Source organism: Brienomyrus brachyistius, unplaced genomic scaffold, assembly GCF_023856365.1.
Source record: "Brienomyrus brachyistius isolate T26 unplaced genomic scaffold, BBRACH_0.4 scaffold27, whole genome shotgun sequence".
Taxonomy (NCBI): Eukaryota; Metazoa; Chordata; class Actinopteri; order Osteoglossiformes; family Mormyridae; genus Brienomyrus; species Brienomyrus brachyistius.
Genome location: NW_026042306.1, coordinates 6,537,604 through 6,559,322, shown reverse-complemented (window position 1 = coordinate 6,559,322; position 21,719 = coordinate 6,537,604). Strand labels below are relative to the sequence as shown.

The window sequence follows — 21,719 nt, the reverse complement described above, 5'->3', positions numbered from 1 at the left end:
CTTATATGTGTGTGTGTGTGTGTGTGTGTAGCAGGGCCGTAGCACATCTTCTTCTTTGTGTTCAGGAATTGCTTCTTGTAGGTTAAGTTAGAATGGTTTTCACAGTTCTTTGGTCTGGAGATCAGGCTGATTAATCACAGTTGATTTTTGTGGACAATCAACCATATACATATGTACATATATATGTGTGTGTGTGTGTACAGTAGTGTGCAAAAAATCATAAGCAGTCAAAAGAAATTGTGTGATGTCACGATTGTTACGGTTTGTAGCAGCTAATCACTGCTGTTAATAGCAGCTAATAGCTGCTGTCTGTAGCAGCTAAACTACTGTTACTATAACTGCTAATAACATAACAATTTTCCCGTTTTTTGTGTAATAAAGTATATAATGTAGTAATGTGGTGTGTTTTTGATTCAAATATGTTAGTATGGTATTGGCAAGATATTATTGTATCAGCCTTTATTACATTAAGGGGGAAAATTAGCACATTATTGGCAGTTATTACATTAACGGTAGGTATCATATGTGCCCTTGAGAGGTAAAGTGGGCTATCCCACATGTCAGTCAAAAATGACTGTCCAATATTAATTATTGAGGGTCTATCTATCTTTTAAATATACTGAGATCTGTGCTACCTATGATACATATCAATTGTAGGGTATAGACACACTGATTTTTTTTTTTTTTAATTCAACTTTGGAGCTCATTTTCTCAAAACTTTGTTTTTGTGGGATAGCCCACTTTACCTCTCAAGGGCACATGTTATATAGGTCTAATGTACGAAGCATTAACGTTAGACATGATGAGCTGGTTACCCACCAGGCAGGCAGATGGGGGCAGGTGGGCGAGGTGCAGCGTACTGTACGAAGCGGGGGTGCGCAGGCACTGTGCAGCAGCTGAAGCTCCTCTTAGGTGCAATCATTTCCTGCGCACGGCACCAGCTGCCTTTCACTGCATTGAAACATTCCACTTTTGCAGTTACTTTGAAGCCATCGGAGCCTCCCATCGCAAACAGCAAGCCGTCCACCACTGCGATGCCGAAATAGCTTCTTTGTTGTCTCATGGGAGGCCCAGCGTGCCACTGGTTAATTGCAGGGTCATAGACCTCCATAGTCCGCACTGGATGAGCCCCGTTGGTACCGCCCACCTGCGAGACACCAATGGTAAGTGATCACTCGGGTACCAAACAGATAAGTAAATATCAGCTTTCTCGAAGTCAGGAACTCTTAAGGAATTATCGCCCTATAATAGCAGGCTGCACAGAACCTCCCATTGTCTATATAGGACACAAGCTTATAACTAATTTGTGTTCAACATACATGTCAACATAACTGCAGTGAAAAAAAGGGAATTTGGGCAACAGAAAACCTGTACAATTCAGCGAAAACTGTCAACCATCAAAAAAATACTTCTTATGATCATATATTTTGCTTTTATTATTATTTTTATTAGTACTAAAAATAATACTTGTAGTCAGACACTGAAAAAAAAAACAAACAGAGCAATTACGTCTGGAACTACAGAATATAACTGTAATCAAAAATCTAAGCTTTACTAAGCGTATTCGTTTATAACCCAGATATGCAGGGAGCATATGTGTATTGAGATGGGCCTTCCCAGCAGGTCATTTCATCCACTGAATTCTTTTGTTTGTTTTAAGCGCATTACAATCTGTGACACAGCAGCAGTGACAAAAAATATGAGTCTCAGATAAATCTTGAGATTTGACTCCTTTGTTTCAGAGTACAAGAAAGGAATCACTCACCGCATAGATGTTTCCCTGATATGCCGCTACTCCAAGGCCACGTCGGCGAGTGCGCATGGGAGCGATCAAGGTCCATTCGCCCGTGAGTGGATCATAGCACTCCGCAGTGGAAGTGGTCTGAGCTCCATTGCTACCCCCACAAATGTATATCTAGGAAAGATGGTTCACAAGTGATGTGTGTTATGCTGTACATGATTGGAGATGGAGATCTAGAAAGCGTAAATGTACATTTAGCTAATGGATGTTTAATCCATCCACCTTCCATAAAAGTCTATTCAGTACAGGATGGTGGTGAACCTGGAGCCTACCACAGGAAGCACATGGGCATTGGTAGGGAATTTACAGTTAGTTGTGATCATTTCCCTTGTGAACCGCAGCTTAATCAGCTAATTAAGTTCACTAGGTTTGTTTGAATAGGGAAATCTGCAAATTGTTTAGGATTCTGACCCTCCAGGACTGGAATTGGGTAAAGCTCCTACGTTAACACCAGTTATTGTATCTCACAAGTCTTGGGCTGTGGGCAAAATTGCAAAAACACAGAGCTGGACACCACAGCACTGCCCAATGTGCCACTAATGCAGAGCGACAATGCAAGGTCATTTATGTTTTATCTAAACACTGACGTTTACTGAATAAACAATTATGGATTGAAATCAACCATTTGAAGACAAAGCGAGCTACTGAGTATGTAACATAATCAATTTCAAGGGGAAAATGAGGGTAACCACAGGCAGACGCCCTCCTATTAACCTACCTTTCCATTCAGGGTGGTGGCACTGGCATCCTGTCGCTCCTCGTTCATGGGCTGGATGATGGTCCACTCATTGGCATTTGGGTCATATCGCTCTACGATATTCAGAGGCGACACGTCTAAACGGCCACCCATCACATAGATGAAGCCGTTACTTACGGCCACACTGACACAACAGCGGCGCCAGTGCATAGGGGCCATGTGCTGCCATGTCCGTGCGACGGGGTCAAATCTGAGCACAGCATCGGTGAAATTATGGCCATCATAACCCCCAAAACAATACATGAAGCCATTTAAACACACACTGCCATGGCCGGACTGGCGAGTCTCCTGCCCCTGTGTTATATCCACCCAGCGGTCGGCCCGGGTGTCATAGGCTTCAATCCAGTTTGTCGTGCGCATGTTCCATCCACCAACAGCCAGCAAAATGTCAGAGGGCAAGCGCGGGCGGATCAGTGGGTTCTCAAAATCAGATCGTGGACGTTCATCATGAAGATCATAGATGACCTTCAGTACATCAGTGATGATTGGCCTGCACGCCACATTGGCCTTCACTAGATCGTTGGCTTTGACGATTTTCATGAAGTATTCCGGATCCATACGAGCCATCCGAATCTACACATGAAACAAGAATGAGAGAATTCCCATGAGTTCCTTAGTGCTTTCTGTGAATCTCTGGAGATGAGCAATTCCTAACATTAAGGATACAGCAGTAAGTGCAAATTTTTATTTCTTTAGCTGAAGCCATTTACTTTGAAAGTCTCAGATGTGTCAGCTAACACTTGTTTAATGTAAGACATCTGAGTGTTTTGTTTTCCATTATTTGTTACACTCTCCTCCCAGGTGTAATACCTGGAAGCCTTGGTTGTAGACTTATGGGACATGGAAATGGAGGTTCAGTCTCTAGCTACAGTAATAAGGACTTCACTCAATGAGCATTCTATTGTTATATACACAAGTCAATGAGAACATAGTATAACTATACTCACCTTGGCCAATAGGACTGAAATGTGGGCCTCTCGGGTGGCAGGCTCGTGCTCGATCCACCGGAGGATGGCCTCAAACACTACATCCTCTTCTCTGACATTAAGCTCATCCTGCTCGATGATGTCAGAAAGTTGTTCAAGACTTAGTTCTGGGAACTCATTTGAGCTGATGGCAACCTCCTTAAAGTTTTTCAAGATTAAGTTGAATGCAGACTGGTGCAGCTCGTTTACGCAGTAGACATCGGCGATTTTAAGAAGGCCAATGCAGTTGTTGAGGCAGAGCTGCTCATGCAGGAAATCATAGCAGCGCTGCACGATGCCCAAGACACTGAGATAATCAGCAGCTGCCAGGAGGTTCTCCACATTCTCAGCTGTGATGACCACAGAGTACGTGTAGGCATACTCTATGACCTGCCTCAGTGTTTCTGGGGAAATGCCTGGGAGTTGGTACTCCCGCTTTCCTGAATCATTCCAGTCACTGGCGAACAGAGCCCTGAAACACAATCCAGAAGTGACTCATCTAATAAATATCGGTTTTGCAGGCAAAGTTAAATAAGGGGTTTTCTAAATCTTCTGAACCAGGGACCCCCAAATGAATATCGACCAGAGCTAAGGACCCCCTGCCACAGATGATCACATAGGTACTTAAGAAGTAGGGTCAGGAAGGGCTTTAATCTTATCTTTCCAGCAGTGGCTCCCTAAAAATATTTTTCACTTAGACTAGAGGGCAGGTCCCCCGGAATATTATTTTTGCCACTGATTGACGTGGTCCACTTTTTGTAATATTTTTACACAGCTATTATATGCCAAAAGTTAAGGTGGTACCTTTAATAACTGTAGCTCAGAAATATTTTTGCTAACCCCGTAGTATACTAATATAACACAATAATTGTCATGACCTGTGCCTCCAGCCCTTGTATGTGCTCAGGATGAACCTGCTCTCATCTGTGAAAAGCTCAGGGTGCCAGTGGCAGACCTGCAAATTCTGGTATTCTATGGCAAATGCCAATCGAGCTCTATGGTGCTGGGCAGTGAGCACAGGGCCCACTAGAGGACGTTGGGCCCTCAAGCCACCCTCATGAAGTCTGTCTCTGACCAAACAATCAGAAACATTCACACCAGTGGCCTGATGGAGGTAATTTTCTAGGGCTTCAGCAGTGTTCATCCTGTTCCTCCTTGCACAAAGGAGCCAATACCGGTTCTGCTGATGGGTTAAGGACCTTCTACGGCCCTGTCCAGCTCTCCTTAAGTATCTTCCTGTCTCCTGGAATGTCCTCCATGCCCTTGAGACTGTGCTGGGAGACACAGCAAATCTTCTGGCAATGGCACATATTGATGCGCCATCCTGGAGGAGTTGGACTACCTGTGCAACCTCTGTAGGGTCCAGGTATCGCCTCATGCTACTAGTAGTGACACTGACCGTCACCAAATGCAAAACTAGTGAAAAAACCGTCAGAAAAGATGAGGAGGGGAAAATGCCAGTGGCCTCCACCTGTTAAACCATTCCTGTTTTGGGGGTCATCCCATTGTTGCCCCTCTAGTTCACCTGTTCATAATTTCATTAACACCAAAGCAGCTGAAACTGATTAACCACCCCCTCCGCTACTTAACTGACCAGATCAATATCTCAGATGTTTAATAGACTTGATGCTATACTCTAATTAAAAAGTGTTCCTTAAATTTTTTTGAACAATGTATAATTGTAGCATCTCTTCCCTTGTCTTAAACTCCACACACCTAGAGTTGTAACCTAACATCCTATTGGCCTTTTTTATTGCTTCCCCACACTGACATGGAAGCATCAACATACACACCGAGATCTTTCTAATAACCAGCTACCTTTATTTCAGTGGAACCCATAATATATCTGTACTTTTATATTTCTGCTCCCTGTATGGATTACCTTACATTTATCTATGTTAAATTCCATCTGCCAGGTATCCACCCAGTCGCTATTCCCGATCCCGTTGTAGCCTCTCCGCTGCTAGATCAGTACCTGCTACACCACCCACCCTGGTGTCGTCTGCAAATGTAACCAGTTTACTGTATGTATTGGTGTCAATATCATTAATGTAAATTAGGAACAGTAGTGGTCCTAAAATTTAACCCCACGGTACCCCACTATGAACGCAGGCCCACTGTCATGCCCGGCTCGTACGATCGTCGTGTGTGCCACGCCCCCTGATTATCCACGTGTGCTTCCCCAATCATGCCCAGCTGTATCTTGTTGTTTCACCATGCCTTTTGTCTATATCAGTCCACATCTTGCCCTGTCCGATGTCCGTCATTGATGTTAGTGCTGTTATGTCCTGTTCTGCCCATAGCCGTCTTTCCCCTAATAAAACACCAGTTTTCCCCGTATTCTACCTCCCTGCTTCGTCCTTTCCTGCCTCCTTCCTGCCAGCCTGCCCGTCCGCACCCGCAAACTCTGACACCCACAATATAATAATATCGTGTACAGTACATACTGTAATCAGTCCAGAGGTAACATCACTTCTCCAAATTCAAGTTGCCGGCTATGTTTACTGTAGGTCCCAGGGGAAGGGGTTGCACTAAACCAGTATTTCAATGGATTACGAAAAACCTTAGTGCAGGGGTGCCCAAAGTGGGGCCCGCGGGCCAAGGTTGGCCCGCCGTACTATTTAGATTGGCCCGCCAATGGATATCTAAAATTTTTAATTATTACTGTACTAAAATTTGTTTCAAAAACTCTTAAAGCACGAATCCCAGTGTAGCTATCAGTGCGTTTATTTTTAGTGTACGTTGACCTAACTAATATATATTATACAGTCCTCACTCATGGTGCTTTGATTACATTTGAAATATCTAAGACTAAAATTGAAATACAAGCAACTATAAGGGTAATGTAGAGTATATCTGTCACGGGCGACCGCGGGCAGAGCGGCGATCGTGAGGGCAAGCGGGGAATCAGGAAGCAGGCAGGCAGGATTCGGGGCAAACGGGGATTTAATCAAAGGTTTTCGGGGAACAGGGAACATCGGACACTGACTGACATCAATGACGGACGAAGGACTCAGGTAAGACACGGACTGAAATACACAGGACTGAGCAAATGAACTAGATACAGCTGGGTACAATCGGGAGAAAACACGTGGGTAATCAGGGGGCGTGGCACACAGGAGGAGCGGACGAGCCGGGCATGACAATATCTGTGCACATATGTACATTTCCACACTTCATAAATAGTCATATTTTAACAATTTGCAAAAAGTCCCATGAGTCTTTGTTGCCGCCATACGGGATCAAACCAGTTTGTGGCGGGTCACCACCAGGCTGCTAGCTTAAGCCACTATCAACATGGAGCGGCATCGTCAGTGGCACACAGACAAAAGACATTTTAAAAAATGCTGGGAGGAAGAATATTTTTTCACTGACATAAATGCTAAAGCGGTCTGCCTTATTTGTAACCAGTCTGTTGCTGTACTAAAGGAGTATAACATTCGTCGTCATTATGAGACGAAGCATGCAGCATTTTCGCAATTCAAAGGTGATGCGCGAAAGAACAAGACCAGGGAGCTGCTGGCTAAACTTCACAGGCAACAAGGGACTCTTACACGGCCCTCGACAGCCCAGGACAGCACAACACGGGCCAGCTTTGAGATTACTGCGCTAATTGCCCGGACTGGGAGATCATTTTCAACGGGTGACTTTGTTAAGGAGTGTCTGTCCATAGCTGCGACAATCATGTGCCCGTCACAGGCAAAAACTTTCTCCCAGATCAGCCTCTCACGAAATACTGTGACACGTCGTATTGAAGAAATGTCTCGAGACATTAAGGAGCAATTTAAAGCAAAGGCTGCTGGATTTGTCGCCTTTTCTTTGGCGTGTGATGAAAGCACGGACATTTCGGACTCTGCACAACTTTTGGTTTTCATACGGCGAGTAAATGAAAACATGGAAATAACTCAGGAGCTGGCTGGATTTGAGACACTGCGCAGCACAACAAAAAGTGAGGATTTGTTTGCAGCCGTTGAGCGAGTGTTGGATACGAACGGGCTGAGCTGGGAAAAATTGGTTGGGATAACAACTGATGGAGCACCTGCCATGGTTGGGAGGACAACAGGCCTTGCCACACTAATTTCCCAGAAGGTTTCCCAATGTGGAGGTAAGGTGGCAAAATACCACTGCATCCTGCACCAAGAGCAACTATGTGCCAGATCAGTTGGTATGGGAGACGTGGTGCGTGACGTGATTAAAATCATAAACTGCATACGATCAAAAGCGCTCTCACACCGCCAGTTCAGAGCTCTTCTAGAGGAGGTTGATTCACAATACAAGGATGTGCTTTACCACCAAGAGGTGAGGCGGCTGAGCCGCGGGAAAGTCCTCAAAAGATTTTTTGAGCTGCGCCATGTCATCGCGGAGTTTCTGACAAGCAAGAACAGTGACACTCAAGTCCCCACAGATGAAAAATGGTTTTGTGACGTGGATTTTATGGTGGACATCACTGACCTGCTCAACACCCTGAATATTCAGCTTCAAGGGAAGGATCAGATCATCACTGAGCTGTTTGACCACATAACGGCCTTCAGGTCGAAGCTGCAGCTACTCTGTCGACATCTGTCAGCAGGTTGGTTAATACATTGTACACACACAGAGACACACATACACATTCAGTTTTAATGGTGATAATGTCTATCATACTGTATTTTATGCCGTAAATAAGTCCCGGCCTTGTTAACTGTGTTGCGGAGGGACAGCGCTGTCCATGGTTCTTAAACTTGATTGACAGGCAGACATGCGCTTTGTTTGTCTTTTGGAGCTTGCATATTTTTTGTGATTGTAAAAATGCTTATGATTTAATCAAGTGATAATGGAGAGGAAAGGTGGCAGCATGTACCTGCACCTCACATGATAAAAGTGCAGTTACTGGGATTGATATTATGTGGAATATGTTAGTAAGTGCATTTACTAACATATCCATATTCCACTGTTGTGCAGTTAAAAAGTATTGTTAAAAAGTATTGTAATAAAATTGTAAGGCTAACTCTTTCAAAGTACATAAAACAACATTTATGTTGCAATATTTATTATTATTTGACGACTTAGCAGCTCTTTCACTTCTTTCCAGGAAACCTTGCACACTTCCCTAGTCTGAGAGAGGTCAACCTGGTGAAGCAGAGACTGCCTGAATATGCAGCACTTCTCAGACACTTGGACCAGGACTTTGCGTTGCGCTTTGAGGACTTTAGGGAAAGTAGAGGTGACATGGAGCTGTTTTCTCAACCCTTCACCATAAGTGTGGACTCAGTGCCTGATCACATTCAGATGCAGCTAATTGAGTTTCAGTGTGATTCTGAGCTAAAGAATAAATTCATGTCACTACACCTGAAAGACTTCTACACACATGTCTCATCTGAAAGGTACCCAGACATTAGGAAACATGCACAGGTCATGTTAGCTTTGTTTGGCAGCACTTACATCTGTGAACAGACTTTTAGTGTAATGAACCATAACAAGTCCAGGCTCAGAAGCACTCTGACTGACCCACACCTACAGGACATCCTCACCCTCTCAGTGAGTCAGCTGCAACCTAATATTGATAGGCTGATAAACGCCAAAGAACAGCTTCATGTTTCTCACTAGTGGTGCAATTATATTGTTCCTACTGTTGTTGTTGTGTTGCTGTTGGACATGCACTCTTTGACATTTTGCACTATATGTGATTACAAAAGTTTAGACGTGTTCTAAATGCGTATATATGACTTATTTGTCATATTTTGTTTATGTTATTTACACAGAAAGGAAGGTTAAATAACTGTTTGATAAATAAAACTACTTTACTTTACTATTAGTGTTTGTATTTTGTGTAAAATATTACATTTGGCCCGCGGTCCTCCGATAGATTTTCATTTTGGCCCACTAAGGGAAAATGTTTGGGCACCCCTGCCTTAGTGCTTAATTAGTAATCACCGATGGTTGCAGCGGAATTTCTGAAGAGAACCGTCAAACGAGAACAACGTTTATCCAAAATGGGAAATTTATGACGCTTTCACAAACTAGATAATATGAAAAAGAAAACTTTATTTTAAGTATGCAATGTCAGGAGAAGATTCAGCTCCCATCTCCAGCAGAGCTTCTCCCATGTCCTGGAGGACGCAGGGGACTGACTAGTACGAATGGGCCTTGTTCCATGCCTCCATTGTGGAGGCGGCTGACTGGAGCTGTGGCCTGTTGTGGCAGCAATCCCCGAACCCGCTGGTGGACAGCGTTGATGGTATGTTGGAATGCGGCTTCGGCGGTCGTCGAGGTAAAAACTCAGGTGTGGGAGGAGTTTAGCGAGGCCATGGAAAATTACTTCCGGACAGCTTTGTCTTCAAAGACCTCGATCCCACCAACACACCTTCCAATGAGGAAGCAGAGTCTGGGGAAAAAAAGAGGTGTCTATATAAACTCAATGTATGTTATAGGGAAAGAATTCGGGGTGGGGGGTGTAAATGAGGTTACGTACTGGGCATGCTGTTGTGGGCAGATGGGTTTCTCTCCTCCTTGGCGGCCATTAGGGACTAACGAGGTGAAGCGTATTCTATGATGCGGGGGTGCGCAGGCACTACGCAGCAGCTGAAATGCTGTCTGGCTCTGCTCATGTCCTGCGCACGATACCAGCTGCCTGTCCCCGCATCATAGCACTCCACCTTGTTAGTTACCCCAAACCCATCGTGGCCGCCCATCACAAATAGGAGGTCGTCCACCACTGCGATGCCAAACTCACTGCGCGGTGTGGACATGGGGGCCACAGCATGCCAGCGGTTTGTGGTAGGGTCATAGACCTCCATGGTCTGCAGGTGATCAGGCCTGTTGATACCGCCCACCTGAGAGATGCCAAAGATTCATTATCACTTGCTTGCCAAAAGGATGGGCAAACATCAACTTTCCCAAAGTCATGAACTCTTAAGCAATTTTCACCCTATGAAAGCAGGCGCCTTAGAACCTCCCATTGTCTATAGATGACACAAGCTTATATACAGAAGTCAACCTATATGCAATGAAAACATGGATTTGGGCAACAGAAAACTTGTATGATTCGGTGAAAACTGTGAGCCTTCAAAAAAGACTCCTTATGCTAATATATTTTGCTTTTTTATTGTTATTACTTAAAACGAACACTTGAAGCTAATCAGACACTGAAAAAAAACAACAATCTGACTAATTATATCTGGAACTAGGGAAAATAATTAATAAAAAATCTAAACTTTACAACCCGAGCTAGTAGCAGAGACCCCCCAGCAGATCCATTTATAGCCCAGAAATGAATGCAGGGAGGCTAAAGAGGGTAGCATGTATGTTTTTTATGTGTATTAAGATAAGCCTTTGCAGCAGGTATTTCTGGCATTTAACTGTTTTGTTTGGTTTAAATGTATCACAATGAAAGACACAGCAGCAAAGACAAAAAAACCATGAGTCTTACAGGTAAAATGTGAGATTTGACACAGAAAGGAATCACTCACCGCATATATCTTCCCTTTATACGCCGTGACTCCAAGGCTGTGACGGGGAATGCTCATTGGAGTGATCAAGCTCCATTCGTTAGTGAGGGGGTCAAAGCACTCCACTGTAGATAGGCTCTCTGTTCCATTGTGGCCCCCACAGATGTATATCTATGAAAACCAATTTAACTGTGAAGACCGTTATACTGTATATGACTGGGGTTTGGAGGTTACAGATAAAGTTCATTGTGACTCAAAAATAAAAGTATATGCTATGCATAGTGTATGACAGGGTTCCCCAGTCCCGTTCCTGGAGGAACACAGTTTGCAAATTTCCCTTCTCAAACACACCATAATCAGCTAATTTTCAGGTTTAGTATGGCTGTTTGAAAAGGGAAATCTGCAAAGAGTTTTGGATTCTGCTCCCCCAGGAACAGAATAAAGGAAACCTGACATGGGAACACCATTTCATCTATCTCACAAGTCTTGGAGTTGACACCACAGCACTACCCAATGTGCCACTAATGGAGACCAATAATGCATTTATCCAAATACTTAAATGTATTGAACATAGTAATTGTGGATTAAAATCAGCAATCTGAAGAGAAAGAGAACTCATGACTGTGTAAAATACTCAATTTCAAGGGGAAAATATTTCACACAGGTCTACTTATACATTTTCCTGTTTATGTCTCAATAAAATATTGTGGAAGCTGAGGTCCACTTGTCCGCTATTGTGAGCACTGTCAACCATCCGCTTCCTTTCCCTTTACATGCTGCAGGATTCATCATGTAACTTCACACAGCTAATCCGCTTAACTCCACTCACCTTCTGGTAGGAGCCCAGCTGACACTAGAGGTCACTGCAGAGCAACAAAGTTAATCCCGCTCAAGCCTAATGATCGTAAAAATAATAACAATGGTTTTGTTTATATTTTTTTCTGTCTGGGGTTATGTAGCAGTGTCCTTTTAGGAAACTGCAGTTCAATTAAGGTTTAGCTACTCTGGTCATTGTTTAATTGGTTAACAGGCTATAGCATTGCATATGTAGGTATTGGAGTGTATGTGATGTTTTGATTAGGTCAGACTAAGGCTGCAATCAGGCCTGTTGGTCAGAAGGCTTCAGCACTGACTAGGCCCAGGCTGAGAGCTGTGGGGTGCTGCACTGTCACAAGGCAGCTCATCTCCACAGGGAAGCCCTGTTTGCTCAGCAGCAGAACAAACAAGCCGTCTATCACAGGACTGACATTAATAATTGATGAGTGTTAATGGCAGCACAGGGGAGAGGTGTGGAGGCAGGACCAGCTCAGGCTCCCACATGATGGAGGTCCTTCCCCAGAGCAGGGAGCATGTTTAGCCTCTGTAATCATCACGCACTCGACAGCTCAGCAGGGAAATTCTGCTGTTAATCAGAGGCATGTTTGATACTAATAATTGTCTTGTGGTAATCTGTGTATCTTCCAACCGCTAAGTCAGTACAGGGTCCTGGGGGGCACGGCAGGGGATCACCCTGGACAGAAAGACAGTCCATTACAGGTCACAACACACACAGAGTCATACACACATTGGGCAACATAAAGACACAAATTCAACTAACCACTTTTTGGACTGTTTGAGAGACCCCCCCACTCAGAGAGGATGTGCAAACTCCACGGAAATAGAGAAGTGATACAGGAGCCAACCTTGGTGCTATAAGCTGTGCTGGCCCTATGACTATTACTTAATGATATATTTATTATCGTTTATAATCAAAACAACAAACATATTAGAAGTATGGCTGCTTGGAACATCATTTGGCGTCTCATTCACTGCTATACCCGATTCTACTTAATTGATTTGTTTGTTTGTGCAGCACTGATGTCTTAACGCAAACTGAGGCAAGTAAACATGATTTGATATAGCAGAGAAACTTCCAACAGTGATTCCTGTTCTCCAATTACAGTTCGCTGAGGGGGTGGAGTTATTGTGAACTGGATACAGCTTAGACTAGCTGGAAAAACACAGCACTGACTGGAAAGAGAGGCATGTGATTGGAAGTGCCAACCAGCCACTTGCTTCACTGGCAGGAGGATAATATGCCAATCGATAACACAACACTCGCTAATTAGCCTGGGAGCCCCCTCCCCTCCCCCTGCCGGTACTTACAGTATGTTTCGTGGTTCAGCATTTTGTATTATTGGAAAAAAGTGTTTGTATTACCATTAAATACTGTCTTAGCAAACGTGAATAAAAGTTAGGGAAATGAGACCCAGATATCTCAGACACCAGCATTGTGTTTGTTATTATTTTATTGTCTATTGAAAATGCACTTATTTAAGCACAACAGCAAGCAAGTAAACACAAGAAGTTACACAGGTGCAGACAACAGGAAAGGTGCATTAGATTTGGAAAATAAGGCAAAGACATGGTACAGGGCTGTGCTGTTTTTGTAGGGAAAAAATGATGTAGTGATTAATTACGGGGCGGCATAGTGGTGCAGTGGTTAGCACTGTTGCCTCACACCTCTGGGACCCGGGTTCAAGTCTCCGCCTGGGTCACATGTGTGTGGAGTTTGCATGTTCTCCCCATGTCGTCGTGGGGTTTCCTCCGGGTACTCCGGTTTCCCCTCACAGTCCAAAGACATGCTGAGGCTAATTGGACTTGCTAAATTCCCCATCGGTGTGTATGTCTGAATGAATGGTGTGTGAGTGAGCCCTGCGATGGGCTTGCCCCTGCCTCGTGCCCATTGCTTCCGGGATAGGCTCCGGACCCCCCATGACCCAGTAGGGTAAACGGTTTGGAAAATGGATGGATGGATGATTAATTACTGGATCTAAAGACCCGGGAAGAAGACAAACACACTCAAGCAGAAACATAGGGAATAAAGACCTGGCAAAGTTAATCACGATCAGAGACCTGTCCCACCCCCCCACCCCTGACAAACTGCACCTCGCCTACTCCCCACAGCACTGGAACTATAGTTTTTATAATTATGAACTCATATAAACCACTTTAAATCTGTTCTCTTTAATATTTCATTCTGAAATTTTCCTTACAGTTTGAATGAACTTGATATATTTTATCTTGTGCTTGTGCGTGGTTTGATCCTCCAGCGACCGCAGCGGAGGTAGCGGAGGAAGAGGGGACGAACTCCTTCGTCTCTCAGGCCATAGATGAGGGGGCTCAGGCAGCGGGGCAGGAGGACGAGGAGAAAGAAGTTTAGGGTGCGCAGGTGGATAAAGAGGGCTGAGCTGATTGTAGACAGGGCTCTCTCGATGCTGCTGAACAGGAAGGAGGAGAGGCAGAGGACCAACTGGACCAGGTGAAGGAGAACCGTCCTGCTGGCCTTTTTGGCCTTGATTGACTGGGCTGCCATCATGATGCCTGTGTAGGTGCCGATGACGGTGATCCCCACGGCAACAAAAAAGACACCGTTAAAGCTCTGGAACACATCAAACTGCCATTTGGCCAGAAAGAGGCGCTCCTGTGTGCAGTAAATAGTTTTGGTTAGGAAATAGGTATCTGTGGCTGCCAAAAATATTATATTAATTACATAGTTCACAGAGCCTAGGAACCAGACCACTGCAATGGCAATATTGGTTCTCCCGGGGGTGGCGATGTCAGTGTGTCGGAGTGGGAAACAAATGGCCACATAGCGTTCCAGACACATGACAGCCAACGTCAGAGGGGAGATGCGGAAAGTTGTCCCGCTTACAAGGACGATCATGGAGCAGAGCACCTTGATGAGGTTGATGTTAGCCATGCTACACGAGTAGAGCAATGTGGTGAATCCCAGATGGATGGAGTCACTGAGGAGCATTTGGCTGAATAGAAGATAGCGGGAAGTCTCACGGAAGCTGGATTTACTCCACATGGCAACGAACATGATGAGGTTCAGGGAGATGAAGAATAGGGCAGTGGACAGCACGAGAGATGATTTTATTGTTGTCATGAAGTCTATTGTCTCTGTTATGGACTGGTAGTACAGGAAGCTGAGCTCCAGAGAGGAACCATTCTGGCCAGCCATTGGTTAACTCTGAAATGAAAAGAGCAGAAATATACATTAAAACACAAATTGTCATTCACAGTTAGAAACACCTACATATCTTTCTCAGAAGAAAAGAAGGACCTCTATTTAACTGAAATGAAAAACAAACACAATGAAAAATATATGCGATGTTTTTTTACCTGCCTCTGTTAAGCATTTGCCTCAAACACTTCTGGAGTAGAATGTGCTCTAGTTTATAACAAATCAAACGACACATGACATCACATGGACTCTGTAGGTGTGTCCAGCATAATTGGCCTCTTGGGTGAAACAGGATGGGCATGCATATCTCTGCCTGAAGAGTAACTATTAATTTATTATGAAGCCATTTCAAGCAATGACTAGGGATTCTATTTAGCTCATTCAAGCTGTAGTTCAATGAAAAAGATCATTAGGTATCTCACATTCACTGTGTTCGCTGCAAAGGTGGTTAGTGTGCAGTAATGTAGGACAATGACCAGTGTTGACTGGTGCTATTGTGGTACACATATGCATTACGTAAAGTTCAGTTCACTCTGCAAGTACAAGTTAATAAAGTAATATACCTGTATTATTTGAAAAAGTTGGAACCTAAATTCCAAAGTAGATGGTCAACATGGGAAACATGTTGTATGTTGTGATCATTGTTTTTTTACTTGTGCCTTTGTTCTTAGTTAGCCTTACTTGATCTAGTCTTGTTGTCATGTTCTGTAGTCATGTTATCTACCATTGTTTCTAGTCTGCTCAGGCCCCTGTGATTCCTGTGCTGTGGTTGCTGCACTGCCCTCCGTGGTTCCTGTGCTGGTGGCTTTTGTGATGAAATATTCACTCTGGCTCTGTATCAGAAATGTTAAACGCCAGAGGTCACCCACAGCTGGACTATTTTTATTGATTAACCTATGTGTCACCATACATGTGTGTAGTTTAGAAGTGTGTTGTGTGTAGTTCTATTTATATATTTTTTTATTTATCTCTCAGTAAATATTGCAAGAAGCTGAGGTCCACCTGTCCTCTTTTGTGAGCACTGTCGGCCATCGTTTCCCTGCAGTATTCATCATATAACTTTACACAGCTAATGTGCTAAAATTCACTCACCTCCCTGTAGGAATCCAGCTGACACTGGAGGTCAATACAGAACAACAAGGTTAAACCCGGTCAAGCTTAATGATTTTAAAAATAATTACAGTGATTTTGTGTGTCTTGTTTCTGTCTGGGCTTATGAAGCAGTGTACTTTTAGTAAACTGCAGTTTAATATTCATAAAACACAGATTAACTTATTACAAAATCACAACAACTGTAAATGGACTGAATGTTTAATTATTCTGGTCACTGTTTAACTGTCCAACAAGCTGCAGCATTGCATATGTAGGTATTGGAGTGTATGTGATGTTTTGCTTAGGTCAGACTAAGGGTGCAATCAGGCCTGTTGGTCAGAAGGCCTCAGCACTGACTAGGCCCAGGCTGAGATCTGTGGGGTCCAGCAGTGTCACAAGGTAGCTCATCTCCACAGGGAAGCCCTGTTTGCTCAGCAGCAGAACAAACAAGCCGTCTATCAGAGGCCTGACATTAATAATTGATGAGTGTTAATGGCAGCACAGGGGAGAGGTGTGGAGGCAGGACCAGCTCAGGCTCCCACATGATGGAGGTCCTTCCCCAGAGCAGGGAGCACGTTCAGCCTCTGTAATCATCACGCACTCGACAGCACAGCAGGGAAATTCTGTTGTCAATCGGAGGCATGTTAATAATTGGTATTAGTAATCGTCTTGTGATAATCCATCTATCTTCCAACTGCTAAGTGAGGACAGGGTTGTGGGGTGGGGCGGGCGCAAGGTAGGTGGTCTTAGAGGAATGTTTTATGAGGAGAGGTTCGCTGAGCTGAATCTGTTTAGCCTCGAGCAAAGGAGACTAAGGGGGGATATGATCCAGGTATATAAGATTCTAACAGGTCTGGATGCTATTCAGTCAAATAGCTATTTCAATATCAGTTGAAATGCTAGAACTCCTGGCCATAAGTGGAAATTAGCGGGAGAACATTTTAAAACGAGTTTGAGGAAGCACTTCTTTACACAGCATGTAGTTAATGAAGTAGTTAATGAAGAGTATGGAATAGTCTTCCTGCTAGTGTAATGCAAGCTAAAACCCTGGGTTCCTTTAAATCAGAGCTAGATACGATTTTAACAACTCTGAGCTATTAGCTAAGTTCTCCCCAAACGAGCTTGATGGGCTGAATGGCCTCCTCTCATTTGTAAATTTCTTATATTCTTATATATGGAAAGACACAGCTAGTACATAATATACCAATCGATAAAACAACATTGGCTAACTAACCTGGGAGCCCCCTCCCCCTGCCGGTAGTTACAGTATGTTTTGTGGTTCACCATTTCGTATTATTGGACGAAAGTTTTTCTATTGCCACTAAATACTGTCTTAGCAAACACCAGTTACAGTTGGGGAAATGAGACCCTGACAACTCAGACATCAGCGTATTGTTTGTTGTTATTTTTTTTGCCTTCAAAATGCACATAATCAAGCACGACAGCAAGCAAGTAAACACAAACAATTACACAGATACAGACAACAGGAAAGGCGCATTAGATTTGGAAAATATGACAAAGACATGGTACAGGGCTGTGCTGTTTTTGTAGGGAAAAAATTACGTAGTGATTAATTACTGGATCTAAAGACATGGGAAGAAGAAAACAAACACACTGAAGGAGAAACACAGGAAACAAAGACCTGGCAAAGTTAATCACGATCAGAGACCTATCCCACTACTCTGCCCCCCGCCCTGAGAGATTTCGCCTTGCCTACTCCCCACAGCACTGGAACTATAATTTTATAATGATAAATTCATATAAATCTCTTTAGAATGTCTTTATGACTTTTTCCTTACATTTTGAAATATCTTGATATATTATGTTAATGTTTTGTGCTTGGTTTGATCCTCCAGCGACTGCAGCGGAGGTAACAGAGGAAGAGGGGGCGAACTCCTTCGTCTCTCAGGCCATAGATGAGGGGGCTCAGGCAGCGGGGCAGGAGGACGAGGAGAAAGAAGTTCAGGTAGCGCAGGTGGATAAAGAGGGCTGAGCTGATTGTAGACAGGGCTCTCTCGATGCTGCTGAACAGGAAGGAGGAGAGGCAGAGGCCCAACTGGACCAGGTGAAGGAGAACCGTCCTGCTGGCCTTTTTGGCCTTGATGGACCGGGCTGCCATCATGATGCCTGTGTAGGTGCTGATGACGATGATTCCCACGGCAACAAAAAAGACACCGTTAAAGCTCTGGAACACATCAAACTGCCACTTGGCCAGAAAGAGGCGCTCCTGTGTGCAGTAAATAGTTTTAGTGAAGAAATGGGCATCTGTAGCTGCTAAAAAAATGATATCAATCACATAGTTCACAGAGCCCAGGAACCAGACCACTGCAATGGCAATATTGGTTCTCCCGGGGGTGGCGATGTCAGTGTGTCGGAGTGGGAAACAAATGGCCACATAGCGTTCCAGACACATGACAGCCAACGTCAGGGGGGAGATGCGGAAAGTTGTCCCGCTTACAAGGACGATCATGGAGCAGAGCACCTTGATGAGGTTGATGTTAGCCATGCTACACGAGTAGAGCAATGTGGTGAATCCCAGATGGATGGAGTCACTGAGGAGCATTTGGCTGAATAGAAGATAGCGGGAAGTCTCACGGAAGCTGGGTTTACTCCACATGGCAACGAACATGATGAGGTTCAGGGAGATGAAGAATAGGGCAGTGGACAGCACGAGAAATGATTTTATTGTTGTCATGAAGTCTATTGTCCCTGTCATGGACTGGTAGTACAGGAAGTTGAGCTCCAGAGAGGAACCATTCTGGCCAGCCATTGGTCAACTCTGAAACGAAAAGAGCTGAAATGTACATTAAATGTACATTAAAACACAAATTGTTGTCAATAAGCAAAACCAACATATATTTCTCCCAAGAAGGCCCCTATTTAAATGAAATGAAAGAGAGACACAATAAAAGATATATTTGTTTCTTTACCTGCCTCTGTTGAGCACTTGACTCAAACACTTCTGGAGTAGCATGTGCTCTAGTTTATAAAGAATCCAATGACACATGACATCACATGCACTCTGTAGGTGTGTCCAGCATAGTAGGCCCCTGGGGTGAGGTGTGATGGGCATGCATATCTCTGTTGGGAATGTTACTATTAGTAGATTAAAAAGCCATTTCAAGTAAGGATGAAGGGTTTTATATAGGAGAAACTCTCTTTTTTTGTCTTATACCTGTATGTCTTTATATATCTTATATCTTTTTTTTGTATTTTATTATCTGCAGTTTAAAGAAGACGATTTCTCACATTCACTGTCATTGTTATTTACTAAAAAGAAAGATGAAGCAGTATAGGGAATTATTCAGTGATTGTAAGGGAATATTGCATGTGTTACATCATGTTTGTTTTTTGTTTCTTTTATTTTTTTGATGCAGTCCTCACTTTGAGTCACTCTATCGTTACTGTTACTGACTCTACCTTATTAATTCTATGCAAACGTTCCACTGCCATCTGTGATACAGTGCAGTGGTACCTTGGAATATGAATTTAATTTGTTCTGGATGGTTGGTTGAGTTGTGATTTGAGATCCAAGTCGAATTTCCCCATAACAAATAATGTAGATGGATTTATTCTGTTCCAGACCCAAATGATTGCCTATTTAAACCCAACTACCTACCTAATCAATGATAAAATCATTACCTATCAATATAAAGCTAATACACATGAAACGCACATAGGAAAGCAATAATCATGAAATAAGTGACAATTTATGAGCACGTCAGCTCTGTTGAGGTGAGCTGATGGCGTACTGCAGGTGGCAGGTGGAGAGGAAGAGAAAAGGAGGGATTATTGCTTGGAAGGGGAGACGCGTCTCCATCCGTACAAATTTTAGCATGACTATTTTGTTTTGTCTTGTTCCGAGTTTCTGGTCAAGCTGCAACAGACAAGTTCCAAGATTTCAGTCGAGGTGCAAATCGGAAGAAATCTGAGAGACTCGCTTGACGTCCGAGTTGGTCGAGATAAGAGCCGTTCGAGTTCCAAGCTTCTACTGTATATTGTAACAAAATTGTGATTACGTTTTCAGTCCTGCTCCATACCAGAAATGGTAAAGGCCTGATACCAGCCTCTCTGTGGAGAGGCTACACTCACCTTCTGGTAGGAGCCCAGCTGACACTAGAGGTCACTGCAGAGCAACAAAGTTAATCCCGCTCAAGCCTAATGATCGTAAAAATAATAACAATGGTTTTGTTTATATTTTTTTCTGTCTGGGGTTATGTAGCAGTGTCCTTTTAGGAAACTGCAGTTCAATTAAGGTTTAGCTACTCTGGTCATTGTTTAATTGGTTAACAGGCTATAGCATTGCATATGTAGGTATTGGAGTGTATGTGATGTTTTGATTAGGTCAGACTAAGGCTGCAATCAGGCCTGTTGGTCAGAAGGCTTCAGCACTGACTAGGCCCAGGCTGAGATCTGTGGGGTCCGGCAGTGTCACAAGGTAGCTCATCTCCACAGGGAAGCCCTGTTTGCTCAGCAGCAGAACAAACAAGCCGTCTATCACAGGACTGACATTAATAATTGATGAGTGTTAATGGCAGCACAGGGGAGAGGTGTGGAGGCAGGACCAGCTCAGGCTCCCACATGATGGAGGTCCTTCCCCAGAGCAGGGAGCACGTTCAGCCTCTGTAATCATCACGCACTCGACAGCTCAGCAGGGAAATTCTGCTGTTCCACTAACTAGAGACTGGAGTTAGTGCCTAAGCCTGAAATCTCATAAAATGTTGTCTTCCTGTAGTACCACAACCCTAACTATTATTTATATTGATTACAACATTTAACTACCACAATATTAACATGACTTGAGACTGAATCCTTGCTTTGATAAAAGGGTGAAGGATGTGTGATCATGTGACTACACCGGGAAAACCCCCATATACAGTAGACCACTGGGCTCTTCTCACCATGTTGTTTATTTTTGGGAAATACTGCTTGTTCATGACTTTAATGGACATTTCCATTGCTGCAGGTTGCTGGCTGTGTCACTTAACATCTAAAAGCAAGATATATGCCCTTTAGTCCACAGTTGCTGATGAAGCCATTCCCTCAGACATGACCTTAGCCCCTTTGCCTCTGTTTCTCAGGAAACACCAGTGAGATGAGCTCCTGCTAAAGCTTTTCGAACAACAACAACAACAACCCCGTTCTCAAAACTACTGGAATCTCACCTATCAGCTCTCGGTTTAATAATTATGGACAGCAGGGCCAGTCCAGGACTTTTATACGTAACTCAGGAGCTACTTATTAGCGCTAATTTTCATCAACTCATGGTTTTCCTTTAGGGTGATATGTAGAGTTCTACTCCCTATTGCACACCTACAGCTCCCATAAACCATATGAGTTTTAAACATCTTTTCCCATGCATTCTTGGCTATTATTAACACTGTCCTCTTTGCAGATCACTGTTATTCACTAAACCACAACCCCTCACCTCGTAATTTAAGTTCATGCAGCCCATGACTGACTCTACACAATAATCCCAACTAACGTGTTTCAAACCATCATCCATCTCATCACTACTGTCCTACAAGTACTCAAGACTAATCACTTTGTCATAGGGGGGACCTTAAGTTCAATGTCAGTCCAAGCCACATTGCAGTTTTAAACCCATCCCCCCAATTACAAACCTAACCGCTTGTCATTTGTTTCTACAGCCTTAAAGTGATTATAA

General features: G+C 43.7%; 4 protein-coding genes across 12 annotated transcripts in view; all 4 read right to left on the bottom strand.

Moving 5' to 3' along the window:
* Positions 1-778: 778 nt before the first annotated feature.
* Positions 779-21,719, bottom strand: part of LOC125721017 (kelch-like protein 10) — a 106,846-nt gene continuing 85,905 nt past the window's right edge. Inside the window, exons 4-5 of the mRNA XM_048996928.1 lie at positions 1,766-1,915; positions 779-1,147 (exon numbers count right to left, since the gene is read on the bottom strand). Of these exons, the coding sequence (XP_048852885.1) occupies positions 812-1,147; positions 1,766-1,915 (486 nt within the window). The 3' untranslated portion in view covers positions 779-811. The remainder of the gene's footprint in view (positions 1,148-1,765; positions 1,916-21,719) is intronic.
* LOC125721028 (kelch-like protein 10) lies at positions 9,528-11,584 on the bottom strand. Its single transcript, XM_048996956.1, has 2 exons — positions 10,972-11,584; positions 9,528-10,335 (listed from the first exon to the last, which is right to left on the bottom strand). The coding sequence occupies exons 1-2, from the start codon at positions 11,026-11,028 to the stop codon at positions 10,030-10,032; spliced, it is 363 nt and encodes a 120-aa protein (XP_048852913.1). The 5' UTR covers positions 11,029-11,584; the 3' UTR covers positions 9,528-10,029.
* LOC125721022 (odorant receptor 131-2-like) overlaps positions 13,908-21,719 on the bottom strand; it is a 69,112-nt gene continuing 61,300 nt past the window's right edge. For 4 of the 6 annotated variants that reach the window (XM_048996937.1, XM_048996938.1, XM_048996940.1 and 1 more), the window contains exon 2: positions 13,908-14,965. In XM_048996937.1, the coding sequence (XP_048852894.1) occupies positions 14,009-14,956 (948 nt within the window). In that variant the 5' untranslated portion in view covers positions 14,957-14,965 and the 3' untranslated portion in view covers positions 13,908-14,008. Of the gene's footprint in view, positions 14,966-15,117; positions 15,204-21,719 lie in introns of those variants that run through there. The other 2 variants (XM_048996942.1, XM_048996936.1) reach the window with 2 other exon arrangements.
* Positions 17,447-21,719, bottom strand: part of LOC125721023 (odorant receptor 131-2-like) — a 74,130-nt gene continuing 69,857 nt past the window's right edge. For 2 of the 4 annotated variants that reach the window (XM_048996945.1, XM_048996944.1), the window contains exon 2: positions 17,447-18,845. In XM_048996945.1, coding sequence (XP_048852902.1) covers positions 17,877-18,821 — 945 coding nt within the window. In that variant the 5' untranslated portion in view covers positions 18,822-18,845 and the 3' untranslated portion in view covers positions 17,447-17,876. Of the gene's footprint in view, positions 18,846-18,981; positions 19,015-21,719 lie in introns of those variants that run through there. The other 2 variants (XM_048996946.1, XM_048996943.1) reach the window with 2 other exon arrangements.